The sequence below is a fragment of the Pogona vitticeps genome, chromosome 6 (genome assembly GCF_051106095.1).
Source record: "Pogona vitticeps strain Pit_001003342236 chromosome 6, PviZW2.1, whole genome shotgun sequence".
Lineage (NCBI taxonomy): Eukaryota > Metazoa > Chordata > Lepidosauria > Squamata > Agamidae > Pogona > Pogona vitticeps.
In genome coordinates this window covers 116,382,442-116,405,199 of record NC_135788.1, presented here as the reverse complement: position 1 = coordinate 116,405,199, position 22,758 = coordinate 116,382,442, and the positions used below count along the sequence as shown (strand labels likewise).

General features: G+C 45.3%; 1 protein-coding gene across 1 annotated transcript; it reads right to left on the bottom strand.

Annotated features, from left to right (window-relative positions):
• Positions 1–1,943: 1,943 nt before the first annotated feature.
• LOC110087657 (uncharacterized) lies at positions 1,944–22,749 on the bottom strand. Its single transcript, XM_072976994.2, has 19 exons — positions 22,244–22,749; positions 20,631–20,689; positions 19,253–19,345; positions 17,808–17,935; positions 17,587–17,730; positions 16,176–16,250; positions 14,240–14,410; positions 13,542–13,638; positions 12,763–12,989; positions 11,978–12,131; positions 10,479–10,687; positions 9,562–9,679; positions 7,988–8,193; positions 7,661–7,778; positions 6,267–6,436; positions 5,008–5,105; positions 4,795–4,901; positions 3,483–3,548; positions 1,944–2,089 (listed from the first exon to the last, which is right to left on the bottom strand). The coding sequence occupies exons 1-19, from the start codon at positions 22,264–22,266 to the stop codon at positions 1,974–1,976; spliced, it is 2,379 nt and encodes a 792-aa protein (XP_072833095.2). The 5' UTR covers positions 22,267–22,749; the 3' UTR covers positions 1,944–1,973.
• Between the last annotated feature and the right edge of the window lie 9 nt (positions 22,750–22,758).

The following is a 22,758-nucleotide window of genomic DNA, read 5'->3' as shown; positions in this document are numbered from 1 at the left end:
GGTTCTCCAAAGAAGTAGCCATCTTAGCATGTTGGGCAAAGGGGGGAAAAATAACATATTGCAGTATTTTAAAGATTAACAGCTTTATTTTAGTATGAGCTTGCATGGATCACAATCCACCTACTCAGATACTGGAGTGCAATCCCGTGGCCTGTAAATTTATATATAACTCCATGGTCAAGGGGACACTTGCAATCTAAGCAGCATGGCTGGGCCTTTTCAAGGTGGTCCATAAACACGCAAGTCTGCCCAAACCTTAATAAAAGCAGAGCCCTGGGCAGGATCAGGCCAAGGGCCCATTGAGTCCAGCTTCCTGTCTCTCACGGTGGCCCCACCGGATACCCTCTGGGAACACATGAGACGAGATCCCTGTCTCCCGATCCCTCTCCCCTGCATCTGGCCTTTGGAGATCCTGTCCTTTTAAGCCTGGAGATTATACCTCCCCATCGTGGCTTGTCACCTGCAAGGGACTTTTCCCTCCAGAGATCTGTCCCATCCCCTTTTAAAAGGCATCTGGGCCTTCTTCTGAGTTTTACCTGTTCAGCAAAAAACAAAACAAAAAACACATCTGCATGGCACAGCTGTACAGCCACCCGTTTGCTCACTCTCTCACGTCAGAGCAGCGAGATTTGTGTCCAAGGCCACGCAGAGAAATCGCAACCCATTACACCATCCCATAGTGTTCAGCCAGGATCTTCCAACCGCTAGGATCCAAAGATAAATAGGTTACAACATGCCAGGGCAGTGCGTGGCCCCTGATTTGGCCGCTTCCATGGGGTGTGGGTGTGGGTGTGTTCATGGGTCAGTTTCAGGACGCGGTGTCTTGTCCGGTTAGATCCTGCTTTTCCTCCCGTGGGCTGTAGAGGATGTAACTTTTTTTCTCTCCCCCCCCCTTGCTTCAGCCCCACGACCCCCCTGTGAAGTAGGCCAGACCAAGACACAGTGACTAACCCAAGTTAGTTAAAGGTTAAAGTTAAAAAGTTAAAGTTTTTTAACTGGGAGGAAATGTTTGTTTTTAATAGGGACTCAGACCCAAAGAGTTGCCAACCTCCCCTTGCCTCGCTGAGGACTAGAAGCAGGATTCGCCAAGGGGACAATCTTAACCAACCCACCCCGCCGGCTTTTTATGACTAGGACAGAAACAAAATCTGCTCTACATAGTTGCAAATTACTATGCTAAGCAACTGGAATTCAGCAGACCTGATGCTTTTCTAAAAGAGAGAATTATCTACCCGTGTCACTCGTGCGAGCCAGGAGGTGAGGTTGAGGAGCCTAACGCCGAGGGAGGCCCGGAAGGAGAAGACAAGAAATCGGGCCTTCTCGGCGGTGGCTCCTCGCCTCTGGAACAATCTCCCTCCTGAGATTCGGGGGTCTCCCTCACTGGGTATCTTCAAAAATCAATTGAAGACATGGATGTTCCGGCAGGCCTTCCCGCCAGACAATTCCTGACGTTCCTTTCCTTCCCTTTTCCACTGTTTTCTACTTTTGCAAAGTGTTTATTATTTATGCTGTTTTATATATGTTTACTTTTATTATTCTTTGTTTGTTAGCCGCCTAGAGTGGTCCTGAGCTGACAAGATAGGCGGGATATAAATAAAATAAAAAATAAAAAAAAATTAAGAAGTAGGAAAAGTGGGTTGAACTCTAGCCTTTTCTGCCGAGTTGCTCAGTTTTCTGTGTGCGGAGACATGAGTTTATTCTTATGCCAGTGACCACTAAGTGATGGTCACATCTGGACCAAGATACTGTTCACTGCAACCCAAAGATTGGAAAAGATTATTTGCTGGACTACAGATCCCAGAATCCTGCAGCTATTATAGCTTATTGGCTGCTGGGGTGGAAGATTCTGGGGCTTATAATTAAGAACAACAACATCATCATCGCTCTGCCTGAACCGTGGTTCAACCAGTTCGCTGCTGAAAAAAAAAATCAGACACATAAAATGTTTCAAAGTTTGTTTTGTATTGTTTTTTTTAATGCTTGTGACAGCCAGGTATTCTGACAGGTAGATGTACGGCTAATGCTGCAGATGCCAGAGAGAGCGCCATGGCAGCGGCTGGAAACCAGAGCCAACTTTTCTGAGTTGCTCCTGCAAAGGATAAATATATATATATTTACACCTTTTCCTTGAATTGCACAGCTCTGAGCAGCACGATTTTGGCTATATACGACTTTTTCTTTCAATCAATAAATATTTCAATAAGTAAATAAATATTCATAAATAGAGTGCTGCTATTTGTCTTAGAAACTGGCCTGAGAATAGTGAATTTCAGACGTACTGATGCTTCTGTTTTTGTTGGCGTGCTGCCCCCCTGGCCCAGTGGCGGGGTTGGAGGGGCTCCTGGCATTACAGCTTAACATGGCAGCCAGGGCATTCCAGGAGGCTAATCAACTGTTTATGCTTTGTAGTTACATTTGGGAAGGACGGGGGCGGGGGGGGGAATAAGAGTTATACACAGATTGTGAACCACACAGGAGTCCAGCGCCCCTTTGTGTAGGCATCCTTCAGTCTCGAAAGACTATGGTAACATGCTCTGTATGGAGGACTTGGAACAGCGTCTAGTGTGGCTGAGGAGGCCAATTCGAGAGTTACAATCTCTTCCACACTGAAGACAAATCCAATCTGTCCCCTGTCCAGCTCCCTGGTTTTGCTTCCTTTGTGACTTCCTCTTTGCCTCGGCCTGCTGGACAATGGTCTCTTTAAATTGGGAGAGGCCGTGATGTACCGCCTGCCTCCAGGCTGAACGATCAGATGTCAGAGTTTCCCATCTGTTGAGGTCTAACCCCAGCATTATTGAAGGGAAAAATGTATTCATGACAGCGATGTGCGATTTCCCTCCCATGAGCTCAAGGCTGCATGCATGATTATCATCCTCCCCCAATTTTTAATCACCAGGACCCTATGAGGTGGGTCAGCCTGAGAAAGCAGAAGTCACCCGCTCACTTTAGCTGGAGCAAATTCTGCAGGCGGAACATTTGGGAAATGGGAGACTTGCTATGCACCGGTGTGGAAGACTGGGAATCCAATTCAGCGTATAGGATACCCAAAGCCCTCCACATGTACATATTTGATTACAGTTCCCATCAGACCTATCTAGCAGGAACCGTGGTCCAACATGATAGATATTGTAGTCCAAAGCATGAAGAATGCACCAATATAATTAACAGCAGATCTCCAATGTGTTTCTCACCCCTTTTTGCCCCCAGATAGAGGCAAAGTCTGGACTGTGGTCCACCAAATACTGTATTTGCATGCACACCCCCTGAATTCCTTTGGTCCTTCCGGTTTTTCCACTGGAAAAAAAAAGGTTTTCCTGGAAGCCTCCGGGAATGATGGGTTTTGCTTGGACAGAAGCACACCTCCTCCTCACTCACCCTACATATAGCCCTATGACAGGGTCTAGTTTCAGAAGACCAGCTACAGATCTCTGGCTGAGAAGTTCCGTTTCTGCAAGTTCAGAGGATCTAGAAAAGTGCCTTACCTCCTGGAGCGTACCCCACTGTCTGAGAAATGACCGGATGATCTATAGATCTCTTTTGCTGGTATGCTGCAAGAAAGCACAAACACACACCACCCACAAAGTAAGTTGTGAAGAAAAGACCAGATGTCTAGTGCATCGAGTGATGCAAAATGCTATCGGCTCCCACTCTAGTATTATTAGATATGGAATTCCAGCTTGCATCATTTATGACCTGGCGGGATATTTCGGGGTCCTCAGAAATGGGCAGAATCTGGCCAGGTGAGTTTTTTTTTTAAACTACAGCTCTCTCAAATGTCCACAGTAAGGATGCAAAAATCTCACAGATTCCTGCTCTTTGTTCCTTTTACAGCAATATTTCTTAGCATAAGTATTTTTACTCCCACCCACTCCAGAAAGAACCTCAGAAGAAATCTCACTGGAGTTCTTCGATTTTTCGCAGTCCAATCTCTCTCTCTCTCTCTCTCTCTCTCTCTCTCTCTCTCTCTCTCTCTCTCCCCTTTTTGTAGGAAGAGGCATCTGTCTGTGCAGAATTATTACAATTGCTGCACAAAGTGACATTTTCCTTGAAACTACAGCGGTACAGAATGTGACAACAGGGCAAGAGAAAAACCAAATGGGCAAAGCAGAACAAAAAAATAGACTTAATTTTCTGTTTTTGCAGCAAGCCTAGAAATTTGATCAGTGCAAAGGATTCCTTTGGCAAGGAACCTCAGCATGGCGAGACTCAGAAAAATCAATAACAAGACATATTCAACATGTTTTCCATACCCTTATCTACAGGAACTGTAGTCCAAAAGGCTAACTATTCATATGTCTTGAAACAGAACCCATTTGCTCAGACTAAGCATGTCTATTTCCTGCATATGGAGGTTCACTGAAAAGAAGATGTAGCAATCAGGAGACCTGGATTGAAGTTCCCACTCAGCCATGGAAAGCCACTGGGTGCAGAAACATTGAACCAGTCCTTGAACATCTCCCGGACGTTGAAAACCCTGTTAGGGTTCCCGTAAGTCAGAAGCACATGACAACAAGATACTGTGACACTATAGTTCCCATCAGGCCTCGCAAGTAAATCCACTGGTATAGGAATCAAATTTGCCATTGCAGTTCAAGAACATGTAAAGGGTCACATCAAAAGGCCCACCCTTATATTAAATATACCATCCCTAGAGATTTCTTGGAGTAATCTTTGATTGAAGTTGCACCCCTGAATGATGCAGATCAAAGGAAATGTGGCCATAGATACCCACAATGCAACAGGGCATTTCCCCAGCATGCATCTGACTCCCCTTATCTCTGGGGCCCCTCATACCTCCAAGACCAAGGGCATAGGGCGCAGGAGTACCCCTTTCCCCCAACAGTCTCCGGGCCCATACTCGGAGCGTCTCATTGAGCGGATAACGGCAGCGCAGAGTCAGCCTGGAAAGAAAAGCCACAGAAGTTTTCCCTGCTAAGAATCTGCTATATTCAATACCCAACCAAAAGGACAATCTTACTGGAAATGTTTTGAAGTGCATAATTGTACCTATACTGGGAGTCTCTAGTAATGACTGGATTCGCTTCTGGAACCATCTCTCTTCTGAAGAAGACTTCGTTTTCATACACCATGTAGTCACCTTCAAACTGCAGTAGAAATGGCAAAACATTCACTGCATGAACTTAGCAATGTAGCACAGAGGTCATCAACCCCTGGTCCGCGGCCCTGTGTCGGTCCGTGGCCTGAGCTGGACCAGGCCACGAAGACAGACCTCCTGGGGCCCCTGCATGCACTCCCCTCCCCACAGCTGCCAGCGCTGGCGTGAGTGCTCCCCCACCACTTTGCGCATGCGCCTGAGTGCCCAAGCACCCACGCAAATGGGTGGGCGGACGCGCGGGTGGGCGTGCAGTGCCCCTGCCCCTGCACGAAGGGGTGGAGGAGCACTTGCGCTGGCAGGCAGGTGCTACCCTACCGCTTTGCACATGCGCCTGAGAGAGAGAGAGAGCACCTGCGGGGGAGCCCTGCCTTCCTTGGAGGCTCAGCCGGTCCGCGGACCCAAAAAGGTTGGGGACCGCTGATGTAGCAGATAACCAAGCTGGGTGGGGAGAAGCTAAATCATTTTCTCCACCCCACCCCACCCCACCCCATCACAATTTGGAAATGTTACTTTTTTGGAACACAGTGTCCTGAATCACACAGCCAGAATCTGTTGTTCCAAAAATGTAACTTCTCCATATTCTGCCCATACCTTTACCATATCTTGGAAGGACTTGATTGAGGATACACCAGAAACACAAACCATTTCGATCTATTTATTATGACAAGTCAGACCTTTCATTTGGGTTCTTAATGTCAATTCAGGCTGATTGCCCATGGTTTTAGGTGTGATTTTTCCCCTAGCCCTACTCAGTAGTAGTCTTTCATCTAAATACTACCCCATCCTTCTTAGGTTTCAAAATCAGATAATAGGTTAGGTGTCTTTTGGTTGATGTGCAAGTTGATGAAAAGAACCCCTCTCTACGTGATATCCCAGGATGTTCTCAAAACAACAGCTTCCAGTTTTCGGATCACAGAACATTTAACAACTCCCGAGGCATCTCCAGTGGGGAAAAACACACCCATGTATGTCGTTCACCTCAACCACCTTCCTGCATTGGAGATTTTTAACACACAGGTTGAATGGCCACCAAGTCAGAAATGCTTCAGCAGTAGCTTTCCAGCACTGCTTGGCCTCGGCTCATTGCTGGGAAACCCTTCTAAACTTTACAATGTTATGATTCTATTGTACCACGTGAAGTCTCACATACCCTCCTCGTGGTACCACACGTAGTTACTGGAAAAGAGAAGAGTGCCCGGGTTTCATCGGCTGCGACCGGACCACAGTTCTGGTCCCGTAGGTGAGTTTTCCTGGGGTCCAAATTCGGTTTGGTGTCCAGGCTGAGAACTGTGGCTGTCATGGTTCCATTGGGAAAGCACACTGCATGCAGAAAAAGAAGTCGTATCAATCCAGAATTACTGTTGGCAGCAGCCATAGAAATCCAGAAGTTCTGTCTGTAACATAGCATGAGTATCTTTTTTTTTCCAAGTGCAGTTTGATTTTAGAGTCTTTATCAGCTGGATAGCTCAATGAAGGGGAGCATAACTGGAGCATAATTTTGGAGCCGGGGCTCCAGAATTTCCCTACTCTGCCTTGTAGGAAAACAGCCAGTCTGTGTAAGCTTGGGCAAGCTGTACAGTCCCAGAGCACTCCCATTTCAAAATCAACTTGACACTGTGTATTTATTACTATTTCCAGCTGTCTACGCTCAGAAAAGGGAAGCATTGAAGACTTACTGCCAAGGAAAAGGACAAAAACATTAACACGAAGAAATATAAACAAAGCTCTTAAAATGAAAAGAAAGAAAGAACAAGAGTAACAGAGAAATAATCCTATCCAACAGACAAATTAAGGATGAGGTTTATTCAGGGTGCAGCATTCACACTGCCTCATTCTCCCCCAACACACACACACCTTATCACACTTGGAGCACAAGATTTGCATCAAAAATGTTGTCCTGCCAGAATGGAGATGGTACAGCACTGATCTGAAACAAGAATGGAAAGCTCCCTAGCAGGGAACTGAAACTAAGGGTGGGATTTTTCTGATTTCTTGGGCTACGATTCGCATCATTCTCCCTTTTACAGCTATATGGGCTCTGCACAGAGTCTGCCAGCTTCACATTATCTCCTTCCCCAAGAGGAGTGGCTGTAGGCGATATACACAAAAAGGGGAAGGTGGCTATGTGCCCTTCCGGCAGCAAATTTCTGTGCCCTTGTGAAAAGACAGGATTCTCTAGAACAGGCAATAAAGCTAAGAAAGGTGGAAGGGAGCAGGAAAAGAGGAAGCCACAATACGAGATAGTTTTACTCCCTAAAGGAAACCACAGGCTTGAGTTTGCAAGACTTGAGCAGGGCAGTGGAGGACGGGACATTTTGGAGCGTGCTCGTTCATAGGGTTGCCATAACTCAGAGGAATAACAATATTTTGACACATTCATTCAAAACTTGGTTACCCTGCCCTACTTAAAACTGCAGGATGAATCTGGTTACAGACTTCTTGAGCCATCTCACGGCTTCCTGTATCTCAGAAGCCCTGAACATTGTGAAGTTCCCTTCTTTCCCCAAATATACAGTGAAGCCACCATAAGGCCATTCCACTCACCGAGCAGTTTTCCAGTGGGGAAGATGCAGGCAACAGGGAATGCTACCGTGATCGCCTGCGTCTTGTTATCCCTCAAGTTAAAATCAAGCTGGGCCGTCACTCCTTGAAGAGAGATATCCTAGAACATAGACACAAGGTGTAAGAAACCTTCCAGATCAACCACCCGAAGCCAACATGGCCGCCAACATCTCCAACAACTCACCCCTTCCAAATTGGGGAAAAGGGTTATTAGCTTTTGGACTACCATCTTCTAGAATTCGACAGCCATGGTGGCTGGGAAAATTCCCGGGGGTTGCCATCCAAAAAGACTTCTCTGCCCACACCCACCTGATAGGACAAGCCAACTGCCAAGAGTGGTATGAACAGGTAGAAATAGTGGCCATCGTCCTGAACGGTGTAGTTCTGCGAGACAACGAATTCGTTTGTCAGCCGTACGTTGCCCACGTAGGGGACCCAGTAGCGGTCCAGATTCCCACGGATCATCACTAAACCAATCCTTCCTGTATCACAGAAGCCTTCAAAGGTTGGTAGAACTAATGGTGATGGGCAGAAGACAGGGGGAAAATATTAGAAGACACAATGGTGTGAGCCACCAAGAAGACATTCTAAATGCAAGCTCTTTCAACTCACGTGTTTCTACCAAAACACTTGGGAAGGTAGACAATTTCTCAACAGACTTCTTTGTAAGAAGCATCCCTTCCCAGAGTGCTACAATGGAGAGTCCCAAACCTGGGATCTCATATTTGGGGGGGGCTACAACAACCAGCACAACTGATGGCCCACCCATCTTCTAGGTGTCGTAATCTGAGATCTGGAACTTCCAGTTTGGGAATTAGAATTTCTAGACTACAAGTTCCAGTGGTTTTTCTGCATTGAAAGCCCCCAGGATCTACTCTAAGAGTAACCTAACTTAAGCCAGACATTTTTCAGGAGCTGAAAGTAAACCGCATCAATTGATTTATATTTAAAACAACCAAGATTACTCTCATGTTTACCTGACGTAAGATTTCACAAACACCAACCCACCTTGTTGAGTATCTGATGGAGTTGGTTGAAGCCCACAGAACTTGCACCAAATAAAATTCTCACATCTCACCGCATGAAAATAAAAATGTTCCTGAGCATTTGTATAGTTTGGGTGTATTTGTACCCTTCAGGCATGTTTTTTTGTTGGCCTTTAAAGGTATCACCCAGTTTGGAATTCATTTGCTGCAGAAGGCCAATACATGTAAAACACATACCCTGGATTTATATTGTGCTTTTGCTCCAGTGAGCTACAACTAATAGATATGGCTCTTTTTCTCTGTACTTAATTATTGTAACAATCCTGTGAGGTAGATCAAGCTGAGAGAGGGTGACTGGCTCAAGGTCACCTGTTAAATTTCATAGCGCTCTGGGGACCTTTCAAATCCCAACCCATCACTCTAACCATTAAACATCACAGTCTCTTTCCTCTGATGATCCCAGTGGTAAAGAGATTTCCAGAGTATTTTCCAGTGACCAATAAGAATTGTGTTACTTTACATTTATGGAAAAAATTTGAGAACGGATAACAAAGGTTCTGTTATTGCCATAACAGCCTAACACAGCTACCCATTTGCAAAGCAGAATACAAATGGTAAGCATAACCAAAAATAGCAGCCAAATTCACTGTGAATCGTATACAAAAGGTCACAATTTCAGACGAGAAATGAAACTCATGGAAGCAACCTTAGTTTCTGAGGAAAACTGTCACCAAGCGTCTCAGTTCAGAAGTTTCACAGATTGTTTGTGCCGTGATCAAAAAAAGATTCAACCACATTTTAATCTGGAGGACCGATCCTTGGCTAAGAAAAGAGAAAAGTGATCAAAACACAGACCCTTTGAAACCCAGGCATCACGGCTTATCCCAAAAGACCTACCAACATCTGGGACATCACACTCAATGACTGCAAGATGGGTGAACGGCTTGTCCTTTTGGACCAGATTCAGGGTGTAATTGAGGTGCAGGGTGTACTTCCTGATGTTGGCATACAGATACTGCAGAAGAGAAAACTCTCTCAGTCATGCAAAAAAGACAGAAACCTAGGAATCGTGTCATAGCAGTGGCTCCCAACCTTCGGTAATCCAGATGTTCTTGGACCGCAACTCACCCAGAAACTCCAGCCAGCACAGCTAGTGGTGAAGGCTTCTGGGAATTGTAGTCCAAGAACCAAAATTGGGAACTACAGCAAGCCAGCAGTGGGTGTGGCTAATTCAGCAGTGGGTGGAGCCAAAGAAGAATTCAAGGGAGCCTCTTTTCTTTCTCTTTGTTATCGTCATCATCATCTTTCCTTTCTCTCTTTCCTGTTCTTCTTCTCACTCTCCCCTTTCCCCATCTAGCAACTTGCTTGGGAAGACACAAATTACGACTAGAGAAGTTTTCCATGTATACGACTATACTTGTGTCTAAAATCTTTAGACTAAAAATGGAGGGTCGTCTTATACACGGAAGTAAGCTGAGGAGAGAAAAAACAAGTGGAGAGGAAGAATCCTGCAGGGCTTTGATCCCTTTCCCCCTACACTTGCTAAGACCCACTTAGATTTCTTAATTTTGGGTTAGAAAAGTGGGGGTGGGGTGTCTTATACATGGGGGCATCTTATACACAGAAAAATACGGTAATTTTATAGCGAGACCATGTGAGTTCACAGGTTACCTCTCCTTGCTTTGCCTCTCCAATGTCTAAGCAGAGACAATAAGGCTAGCAACTTGTGACGGCCTGTGGACGCCAGGGCACATGTGCAGGAGTCACATACACACACACCCAAAATACCTAGCCATCAAAATTCTCACACTTACCTCCTGTTCCACCAGAGGGTCAGCAAAAGGCACCTGCAGAATGAGGACCCTGGTGTTGTTGGGGTTGGGAACTTCCTCCAGGTGAAAGCCACGTCTCTTGAGCTCTTCCGGGCTTAAGGGCTTCCCGCCAATGCCAACGACAACCAGTTCCACATCGGGAAGGAAGTTGCCCAGGCTGATGTCAAAGTAGCCTCTCTCTGGGATGGTGTCTAGCAAGAGAAGAAAAGCAACAAAAGATCCTTCATGATCAAAATAACTTGGCCAGCTAGCTCAGTGGTTTAGGTCTCTGTCTGTGGAGCCAGAGGTTGGGAGTTCGATTCCCCATTATGCCTCTTTGACAGGAACGGAGCTTGATCACCTGTAGGGTTCCTTCCAACTCTGCCGTTCGAAGATTATTATTATTATAAATGGTTCAACCACAGCAGACCCTAAGGATGGGGCTGAGGAAAGCAGAGCTCTCCAGAGACTCCAGCTTTGAATCCGCTCTGGGTTTACATTGAACTTTACTGGAGCTATCCATGGTGTTGAATCCTATCACCCAAATAGAGAACTGGTAGAGTTCAGATGAAAACCCAGTGTGGAGTCACTCTATGAACCTGGAGCTACCGCAGGTCCCATCAGCGCTACCACAGCCGGTGGTCTATAATGATACGAGACAAAGCGAAAGGCCACCCTGGAAGATTCATTTTTCTGTAGGTGTTTCCAACATGGTATTTTCCACTAGTTTCCCAGCACCCTGCTTCAAACAGCTAAAAAAAGAGCGAGATGAAACGGCTGCCTTGTAATGGGGGAACGGATGGAAACAGGAGCAAGGAAGGGCTGAACGAGCACCAAGGTGAAGAAATGGGGGGAAAAGAGGAGTAAGGTGCAGATGAGAGAGAAAAAGAAATAGTAATAGGATAAGGGGTGGGACGTGGTGGCGCTGCGGGCTAAACCGCAGAAGCCTGTGCTGCAGGGTCAGAAGACCAAGCAGTCGTAAGATCGAATCCACGCGATGGAGTGAGCGCCCGTCGCTTGTCCCAGCTCCCGCCAACCTAGCGGTTCGAAAGCATGCAAATACAAGTAGATAAATAGGGACCACCTCAGTGGGAAGGTAATGGCGTTCCGTGTCTAAGTCGCACTGGCCATGTGACCACGGAAGATTGTCTTCGGACAAAACGCTGGCTCTACGGCTTGGAAACGGGGATGAGCACCGCCCCCTAGAGTCGAACACGACTGGACAAAAAATTGTCAAGGGGAACCTTTACCTTTAATAGGATAAGAGGAGGACAAACTGATTTCTGAGCCTTGTAACTTTGGGTACTTCTGCTAGGAGTGCCCCAACGGGAAGGCACCCAGTGAGAAACGTGAGGGAAGGGACAGGGAGAGGGAAAGAAAAGGGGCACCATTGAGAGCTCAGCTGATACTGGGATGGCCAAGATTAAAATATATTGCTTTTTGGTGTAAAACGGGAGATATCTCTTTTTTCAGAGAAAATGCAGGGCAAGATCTAAGCTTACTGTTGATCAACACCAGCGTCTGGGGAGCAAAGGGTGTGCGGAAGGGTTTTAGGCTGCGATGGCGAGTGCGGTCGCTCTCGTCTCCTTGCCACCTGCGGTCCAACAGAAGCTTGATGCTGTACGTTGTGCCATAGTAGTTGTTGATCACGTCACTCTGGAAGTAGTAAGAAAAGTGAGCAGGATATTCCCAGCACCTGCCCAAGTGGCCCACCTTCTGTTTAGGGAATCTTCCACCACCAGCTCTCACTAATTGCTCTTTCATATCCGGCATTTGCTCCCCACCCACCCACATTCCTCTTTCTCTTGCTTAGATGCCCAAAGAGCTCATTACAGTAAATTCTGAAGATGTGTGTACAAATATCTCTTTAAAAATGAATTTCTTTCCTCTTCAAGAAATCTTTAACAAATCTTTAAGAAATCCACAGTTTTATGGCCGAAGCTTTCTACCAGGGCTCTGTTTTGAGCACTGATTATGACCTAGTGACTCTCACGGTGAACATCAGTTTCCAGCAGAAAGCACTGTACTGCTAAATCCCAGCCCAGCTACAAAATAATATTGAAAATAAACCAGGCATTCAGTAAGGGTAAAAAGAGAGGCATGGAAAAAATGCATGATGTGAACCGAGACAAGGGGAACATCATATGGATAATAAAATAGTGCAAAACCTGATAGTAGCAATAATAATAACCACCTTAGAACTGCAGAGCTGGAAGGGGCCATAAAAGATTTTGGGAGCTGATGTTCAAGACATGCTGGAACAGCAGTGGCTTGTTCAGACACTTACCTCTGTGAGACCCCCAGCCGCCCCGATGGGCACTGTGATGCTGATGAAGTCAATGCCATCGGTTTGGAACGTGTATCCGTTCCTCACAGCAGTGGCCCTGTCAATCAGGAGCCCGTCCAAGCCCATCTCAATGGCTTCATCTTTATACAGATGTGGGAAGCCTACCAGAGAGGGCATGATCCGTGGGACAACCCAGCTGAGGGTGGTGGTGGTAAAAACTGCTGGGTCTGTAAGAGAAAAGAATCTCAGCCTATGATGTAATAATGTGACATATAAAAAAAAAAGAATGGCCTGCTAAGAAGTTCTAAATAAACAAACAAATAAGACGTAGCAGTTTCAGAATGGTGGATGCTTCCGTTGTAGAGCTGCGGGACATAGTGCACTTTTGAAAACCCTACAGCACAGGTGAGCAAAACAGGACACCCACTGAGGCTAGCTTTGTGGATCCTTGGACAATCCCACCAGGAAAATTAATTCTGGGAGAAGGAAGACATTTTTGACTCCAGACGTCTCCACAAAGAGTCATTTTGCTTCAATCTACTAAGCCAAAAGGAAAGTAGGTATCAAGAACCTAATGTTCTGCAGATGTTTACAGACGGTGCTTCCCATTGTGGGTCTGAAGCTGTAGAGAGGATAGACTGCTAAATACAGGAGGGTGAGCGAGAAAGAAGCAAGGCAGACTAACAGCTCCATGAGAGATGCTAGGCATCAGAGTTAAGAATACATTCCCAACAGCATCTTCCATTTTGTTAAATTTTGGAGGCTGTTCAAGTACTCACTGATAGGACAGGCAACCGCGGTGTCCACCATGAGGATCATCCAGGCCTGTTTGTAGAAGACGGTGGCTCGCGCCACCTCCACTTCTAAGCCTTGCACCTGTAGAAGAAAGAAGCAACAGGTGATGAGGCTTGGATCTCAGAAGGTCCATGTCAAGCTGGTGTCTATCGGTGTGGCAGAACGGTTCGAAGACCGGGTAGAAGTTGGGAAGTCCATTTCCCACTGGAGGTAAGAAACCCACCTTGGGACAATCACTTTCTCTCAAACTGGCCTACTATACAAGATTGGTGTGGTAAAATGATGAGGACCAGAATCACAAACACCGAGAGGAAAAGTGAATCATAAATATAACTGATATATACACTTTTTTTAGACCTCCATGGCAAGTGCTATAAAAAGAACAGAACACCAACATAGTAGATTAACTAGTTCTTTACAAGTCAAGACAAAGTTTGAATCCAAGACCCACGAGTGTCTTTTTGGCTGGTCAAGCTTTGACCATCTTCCCACAGCACTGGAACCAGTGGCTAAGGAGCGGATAGTAGCTGCAGTTCCACCCGTGTTCACCTTAGCCAAAGCCCTACGAATCTGAGGCAGGTTCCAATGCCTGCCTGAGTTACTGCCAAGCTTCTGAAACCAGGAGGCTCAGCCCCAAGGCACCATTCATCTCTACGGTCGCCAGCTCCGTGACCTAACTTACCATGACGACCTCAGTCTGCTGAGTGCCGTACGGGGTGCGAAAGAGGACACGGGTGGCGGTGGTGTTGACTCCGTAGCCCAGGGCGTGGGCTTGGGTGGCCATCATGCTCTCCAGGGAGCCGTTCTGGAAGCGGAAAACCACTTGCCACACCTGGTTCATGGCTCCTTGGGCCTGCGAAAGGCAAACATGTGTGACAAGGAGGAAGAAGACACGCAGCCTTCAAGGACTGAAGAGTGACCTTGAGGCATTCACTCACAGAATTGAAATTTCTTTTATTATTTAATTTATTTCAAGATCAAAAGTCACCTTGAATAGAAACAACTTTGACATGTGTTGGGGGCACATGGCCCCGGTGAGAGAGAGAGACAGAGAGAGAGAGAGAGAGAGAGAGAGTGTCCCTAGAGCAGTAGTCTCCAACCTTTGGCCTCCAGATGTTCATGGATTTCAACTCCCACAAATCCTGGCCAGCAGAGGTGGTGGTGTAGGTTTCTGGGAGTTGTAGTCCAAGAACATCTGGAGGCCCAATGTTGGGGACCACTGCCCTAAAGGATGCAAATTGATCACCCTCTAGTGGCGCATATTTATATATATATATAATCAATATAAAATATGGCAAAAAAGTTTTCATGGCGCTACACCCACCCACACACGTATGACTATATATATATAGCCATAAAAACACCCCATTTATGTAAGAAAAAAATGTGGGGGCAGTTTGCGGGTATACCCCTCTAAGATCCAGGAATTGACACAGACAATTGACACTGACTGACTGCCCCTGTCATTCGGGGAGGGTCCATTCTTTTCTGCCCCTAACAACAAAAGTAGATTAGCTCCTAGATATGCATTTCATACCAATTGTTGAGCAGAAATTATACGGAGGCAGAAGGATCAAAGCTAGATAATGTGCCTTATCTGGGCAGAGCAGACTAATCGCTCTCTCCCTCCCTCCCTTTAACTACAGTCCAACCTCTTCTCCTTCACTTGCTTTGGAGCTGAGAAAGCCCTAAGAACCTCAGCTAGGGAGCTCTGCAAAAGTCTGCTTCACAACTCAATGAGTGCCAAATATGTACAGAGAAGCTGGGACACAGAACCCACAACCTTAAATAGATCGCGGATCAGTGGATTGTTTGGCCGCTGAGTCCGGTATCGGGATGGCTAGGGGATAAACAATGCTTTCATCTGTGCACTAAGTGGCAAAACTCAATTCCTATCTCTGATCGGAAACTAGAGCGATTTAAAGACCTTTTGGAGACTGAATACCCTACTGTTTTTAAATATCTTTCCATCATTAAAAAGGAGGGCCTTTCAAGTTTAAATGCCTTTATATCACCTCTTGTCTTCAATCACGGAATGGAGATGAGATTCCGTTTGCCTGCTTAGGGTGCTGCAGCCCTAAGAGCATCCTGAGAGACTCTTCCCATCCTGCTTATAACTTTTTTGAACTATTACCATCTGGCAGAAGATATAGAACAATTAAGACTCGGACCACACGTTTTCTCAATAGTTTTTATCCCAGAGCTATAATTGAAATTAATAATGAGCTTAAAGACCACCAATAGTGAATAATTAGTTGGACTGTGTTACTTGGCCTGAGGTGTAGATGTTTGTATTTTTAGTGGGGGATTTCTAGTGGGTGGGGAGTGTTTGGGGAATTTTATGTGTGTGCATGTGTCTGGTCTCTGGGTGTCTGTGAATTTCATTGTATGTGTATATACTTACAATGACAATACATTATTTATTATTATTATTATTATTATTATTATTATTATTATTATTATTATTATTATTATTATTATTAGCATTAGCATTAGCATTAGCATTAGCATTAGCATTAGCATTAGCATTAGCATTAGCATTAGCATTAGCATTATTAGCATTATTAGCATTTATAGCCAACTAGTTATACTGGTCCCCGCATATTCAGAACGTTTACCACTGGCCACACTGCGGTCCAATCTTCATTTAGCACCTCACTTGCTATTCCTGGAACGGCACGCCGGACGGACACCTAAAAGAAACCCCAGGTGAGAAAGTTCATCCACCGAAGCATCGCCTCTGAACCACCACCTTTAATGGCTACCAAAAGGTAGAATTAAGATGGCCAGCTCCCAGCACTTAAATAAACCAGGATGTGTGTGTGTGTGTGTTTTTTTTTTTTTTTTTGGCTCACTTGCTACAGCTTTAAAATGACTTTCTCTAAGGCATCAAGAAATCGTATTTCCACTGGGCTTTCTCCGCTGAAGCTGTTTATTTTTGAGTGGGGGGGGGGAACAGGGCAATGGAGTTTGAGTGCTAATTCAAAACTTATGATCAGAAGGACATGAATGCCAGTGAAAAGCACTGCAGGACTCAATTATGCCTGCAGACCAAAATGAAGAAAGAAAGAAAGAAACCACGCCTGTCATAGATTTGGTCACAGGACTAACGGAGACAAGGCAAGCTTTACGTGGAGGGCTGGGAAAATCACAATAACATCAGCACCGAATGAGATTCAGGATAGGGAACAAACGCTCCATCTGGCTAAGTCCTTATTTGGACAGGAAGGATGGGAGACAAGCAGTGAGCATAGAAAGCTGCGTGCTCCAACCACTTGCCATCCACTTAGAACTGTGCCTTGAGGCAGCTGGTCCACTCTGCCTAATAATAGGGCCTGTCCTGTTTAAGCAGTGTAGAAGAAAGATAAGCAGCCATCAGAGACCTTGCATAGTCTCAGGGAAGGGTGACAGATTTTTCATTACCTCCTTTAGAGCAGTACCTCTTCTTCTTCAAAAAAAATCACTGATACAGCACAAAGTACAGTGCATGCAACATTCATTCATTCATATTTTTATCTGACCTAGCTCATAGCAGAGCTACTACTCTGGATGGCGGCTAACAGAACAACATCAGAACAGCATAATAACAAAAGCAGCAAAAGGAAATTTCAGAAAATTCAGAAAAGGGAACACGAGAACATTTTCCTTGGAAATACAAAATAGCATGAAGCACAATAAATAAAATAAAATAAAATAAAAAGGCAGGTGGCAGAGGAAAGGACACAAATTCACAATAGAACTCGTCAGAAAGCAAAAACAATAATTAACATTAATTAACATTGCTGAATCCTGCACAAGGCTAGGAAAAGGAGGTTTGCAAAACAGCTGGGTCTTAGGCCTTAACAGGCGTCCCGAGAAGGTGACCTAAGAAAGCTCAAAAGCCTGGATCCACCAGATTTTAAAAATCAGCACCAAAAGACATAAATCCATTCAAACTACTTTTGCACCCCATTGATTTCAACGGGATTTAACCTGAACACAGGGGTATATCAAAACCTTCACAATTTCCTCTCTCTTTTTTCTGCTCACCTCCATGTAATTTTCCTCGCAGACAATTTCTCGAGGGCTCCAGGGGGTACCAAGAGGGCAGTCCATAGAGACATCGTAAACAGCTGTCAAGCTATCCGGGCGAGTTACTTCCACTTGGAGTTGGAGGCTGAAATCCTGATCGAACTGGAGAGAAAGCAAAGCTTAACGTTGACCCCTTTCATATGCTTGTTTTCAATCTTACTGAAGAACAAGGGCCTTACCAGGTTACGAACTGAACAAGCAAGGAAAGACACTCGGATCTCCGGATTGCCATACAAATCGGTGGTCGTGGTGAAGCCGCACTGGGTGGCGATCTGCTCTGTCACTCGAATTCGCTGGCCAAGCTCATCTGTGAAAAGCAAAAGGCAGGTGGAAAATCTGAACACTGAGTCATCCTACAGGGTTAAGACACAAAAACTCTTCATTGCTGTCCATCCTCACCCCTATACCTTTACTGTACTGTATTCCACTTTCTCCCCCAAAGAGGAAAACCAATCTTGAATTTAGGAGGATTTTCCTAATTTTCTTAATTTCTTGGGTCCTGCTTTCCTGCTGGCACCCTGCAGGATTAGAACTGCCGGTTTTCAACATTTGGTCCCTGGGCAGCCCTGGAGAAAAGTTTGCTTCATGGAGGGAAATTTAAACTGGAAGACTCATTTCCTTTGGGCTGCGTGCTAGGTCAATTCATTTTCGTGATCTGCTGGATAATACAGTACTTGTTAAGTGCCGTCAAGTCAGAAATGACTTATAGCAACTCTAACAGGACTTTCAAGGTGAATGAGGTATTTGAGGAGTGGCATTACCAGTTCCACTCCCCCAATGGGCTTTCATGGCTGAGTGAGGATTCAAACCCATGCCTCCAGAGCCCTAGTCCATCACTCTGTCCACTACTTACTACACCACACTGGGTATCCCCTGGGGGATACTGGGACTGGGAAACAAGGGTCTAGACCAGCCACTATCCCTCACCCTAACCTTCCTCACAAGGTTGACCTTGAGTCTGAGCAAAGATAAACTACAAAAGCAGTAGGGGTCATAAAATAAATGGTAGGATATACAAATAATGCCGTTGCTACTAACAAGTATGTGCGGTGAAGTTGATTCTCACTGATAATCCTTCCCAGGATTCTCTAGGTATAAAATACTTCCTTGTGGTTCACCAGTTTTTAATGACACTTTGGGATGAACACGTCACTTGCTCAAGGCCACACAGATGGCAAGGCACATAACTCCATCAGCCACACAGATACACTTTGGTGGATCTTGGCTGGCTCCTCTTGGGGAGGCACAGTGTGGATTCGAACTCCTGGCCCACAAGCACTCCAACCCACAGGATTTAGGCTGTAACCCCCTGCTGATAACAGTGTTCCCTTCAGCGTCCAACGTGGCCCCCGATTCCTAGGATTTAACCGGGGCCATTAATCGGTTCAATAACAAACAGCCAGCCACTGAGAGTTGCCCGGTGGCTTACAGGGTGAAGGACACAGTGTGAGGAACACATACAGCATCTCCGACTTCTAGTAGAGAGGAAAGAGCTTGGGCACTCAGGTAGAATGGGCAAGGACAGGTGTTGCTGCTGCCTGCCAAACATCCAGCACTGGAGGCCACCACCTCCTTCTGCCTTACGATAGGACCGGCCTCTTTAAAGGGAGACTGCCATACTTACTGAGGACACTATAACTCCAGGTGTTCTGTCCCAAGGCGGCCTTGTTCATCCATATCCAAAAGTAGCGGCCTCTGCATTCGGTCCGTGCTACACCTTCCAGGGAAGGAAATCATTTTTCTAGACACTTCCAGGGCTCTCGATTTCAAGTACACCAACCAACTCCAACAGGCATGCCATACACTACGGTCTATTTACAACGGTTCCCAACCTCAGGTCCCTAGATGTTCTTAAGACTAAAACTCCCAGAAGCCTTCATCATTATGTGTGCTGGCTAGGATTTCTGGGAGTTACAGTCCAGGAACATCTGGGGACCCAAAGTTGGGAAGCACTGGTTTAAGATGTCAAGTGAGTTGCTATTCTGAAGCTGTTGGTTCATAACAGCTTTCTGTGTCCGCTAACCACCTGCAAAGTTCAAGTTGGTGGACTTTGTCTGGTGGGTCAGACATTTCCCTATTCCTGTTTTTGACAGCACTTCTACACACACACACACACACACACACACTGGCCTGGAAGTGCAATCCAAGTGCACAGAAGTTAACTGAACAGCACTAAAGTCTACTGAAATCCATTGATTTTCTGAAATTTTCTTTAATTTAGCAAAGTTTTCTTCTTTTTATGAAGAATCTGAATAGACGGAAAATAAACACACATCAGCAGAGAGCAGCTCAAAAACTAATAGGAGAGGGCAGCTGGAGAAGAATTAAAGCCAAATGCAGCACTATAACACTTGTTAGCAAACCTTCCCTCCCTCCATTTCAAGCAGTGATTCTCAAACTTAGGGACTTCAGATCATCTTGGATTACGAGATCAACAAATCATGACCATTGGCTGATTTGGCTATGGCTTCTCGGAGTTGTAATCCAAGAGGCCCTAAATTTGGGAGCCATTGGTCTTGAGGTTTGCACTGGAGTACCCCAAAAGGTTTTGAAATTAGGCCACTTCTGTCTGCACAAAATAGCTTATAGCAACAAGAGTAACAATAATATTGGGACTACAGAGCTGGAAGGGACCTTATGGATCATCAAGTCCAGCCCCTGTCAGGGAGGCAAAGAGGGAAACTGAATTCCCAACCTTTGGCTCTGCAGCCAGAGACCTAAACTACTCAACTATCCAGAAGTTACTGGTTCGGGATGATACTGGAAAAATAACTGTTTTGGACTATAAAATTCCTGTGGCCACTGACCATACTGCCTGCAGGTGTCTGGGAGTGTTTAATCCTGAAAAGTAATTTTTCTAAGTATTGTTGTTACACAGACCTAAGATTGTCCCTCACCCTTTGGTTATGAGGAGCACTCCTAGCGATAATTACTGGGAAGGATGCCTGGCTACCTGTTTCCATCCCAGTTGCACACATTAAGGCCAGTGGGAGAATGGTTACCTGAAGGAAACGGTACCGACGTCACCTGCGGAGGTACAAGGACGCACAGCAGGGCGATGCTACATAGAGAAAGCATAGTGGAAAGAGTCTGTTTAGTTCTTCTCATGGAGGGAAGGGCCACCCCAGGAATTTTGCTGTCTGAAGCATAGCAGCAAATGGCACCTCTTCCCATCACTACATGGAGCAGGAAATCCATAAACACCTCCCTTCCATGCTTGGAAATAAAAATACTAGAGAAACTGGGTAAACAACTATATGCACTTACAATATTAAAAAAATGTGTCTCTCCTTGTCCTGGTTTGAGCAACCTAAGACAGAGTCACTTTCTGTAGCAGGTCTTTTTTTAAAAAAAATCATTCCACCCGAAATCTAACAAACCCTTGAGAATTTACACCTGCATCTCTGCAAGAACTGTTATTTAAGGCACTGTCATTAGCAAAGGCCTTGTGCTGGAGACAATAAATGCCAAGCCCTTCCAATCCCATGGATGCTTCCTCAGAAGCAAATCCCATTAATTCTAATCAGGCTTACTTTTGAGTAAGCACACACCTGGGAGGTTGGAGGCCACCTCCTCACAAGAAGTGCACTTCATCAATAGAGTTCTGCTGGTACCAACCGGAAGTTTATCTAGGGCTGAGCCTGTTGCTGTACATGACACAACCCTTCCCCAAGCACTCCCATTCCACTACAATTCCCATCCTCTCTAGCAGAACTGTCTGGGAGATGATAGGAGCTGTAGCTCAGGACATCTAGAGAGGTAAGTCTCATAAAACCTTGGCCACACTTCAGGCTGTGTGCTTAGAAGGCTGCCAAGAAGGAGCCTGAGTAGGCTGAAAATTCAGCAGATTCCACAAATTCAGGGAATTCTAAGGGGTGGGTTCTCAGTGGTCATCTAGCCTCACCCCATCACAAATGCAGGAAACCTACACCTAAAATGTCCCTAACAGACAGTCGTCCTTTCATCAAACCTTTACTCTTGCCTTCTCCTGCTCCATACCTCAGAGATGGGGAACATCAAGCCATCCAGACATTTAGAGCCTTCGTGAGCAATTCTATCTGGAATGGAGAGAAGCTGAAATCTAAAACATCTAGAAAGCTTGGCAAATACATTGGCTAAAGTCTTGGACTGAGACTTGGGAGATCCAGATCCTCACTAAATTGTAAAACACACCGAATGACCAAGGGCTGCTGCTTTGTCCAAAATATCCAAAATAAGACCAATATTACAGGGTTCTAATGAGGAGCAAAACCATGTACACCACCTTGAACTCACGGGAGGAAAAGCAAGATAATAATGTAACTAACAAATTAGTAAAAACCAAAAAATACTCATGGGCTGAACCAAATAAGTGCCTTCATTAGGGTTAATTAGCAGATTTTGCCTGCCTGTGGATTTTATCTTGCTCTTATGGACTCACCTGGTTACCCTTGTTTCTATATTTGCTAAGAGTCAAAGGTTCTTTCCCCATGACATGGTTCAACCCCTGAAAGTTTTTTTTGTTGCACTTTTATAAAGCCAAACATCCAGCTTTTCTAATTTAAAAAAACATCTGTTTCAAACCCAATAATTTTTGTATTTAGGGCAAAGGGAGGTGATGAACCAAGAAACTTACCCTGTAAAGATGAGGGAACACATTCCAGGAACAGTAGGTCTGTTTTTCCTCCAAAGAAGACTCCGCTCATCTGACTAAATTAAGGCCCCAGAAACAACTTCTTTCTTTAGGAAGACAGGCACGGTTTTATATCTGCTGTTGTTTCCGGTACAGCTGTCACCTGCTCCCACTCAGTCCATCAGAGGAAAACCTCAGGTTGGTTGGGGAACGTTGTTGGTTTGCCTGAGTTTAATTTTCAGGTCAACTGATCAGAATCCAAGGAAATCTGAACCCAAGAAAAACATTCTGCCTTCTTTACACCCCATCTATTCTCTGTTTTTGAGGTCTTATCTGGTGTGGTAATCAAGTTTCCATGAAACAAAGAACTCGTTTGCAGTTCATTCCTTATCCTTTGTGTTTTACCAGGCAGAAATTCTGCAGGTCAAGCTTTCTCCTGCATCTGTAAGATACTGTGCCAGGAGATGTCTGTCTTATTGTCTTTAACAGCATGGGAGTCTGCTAAGAAAAAAAAGTTT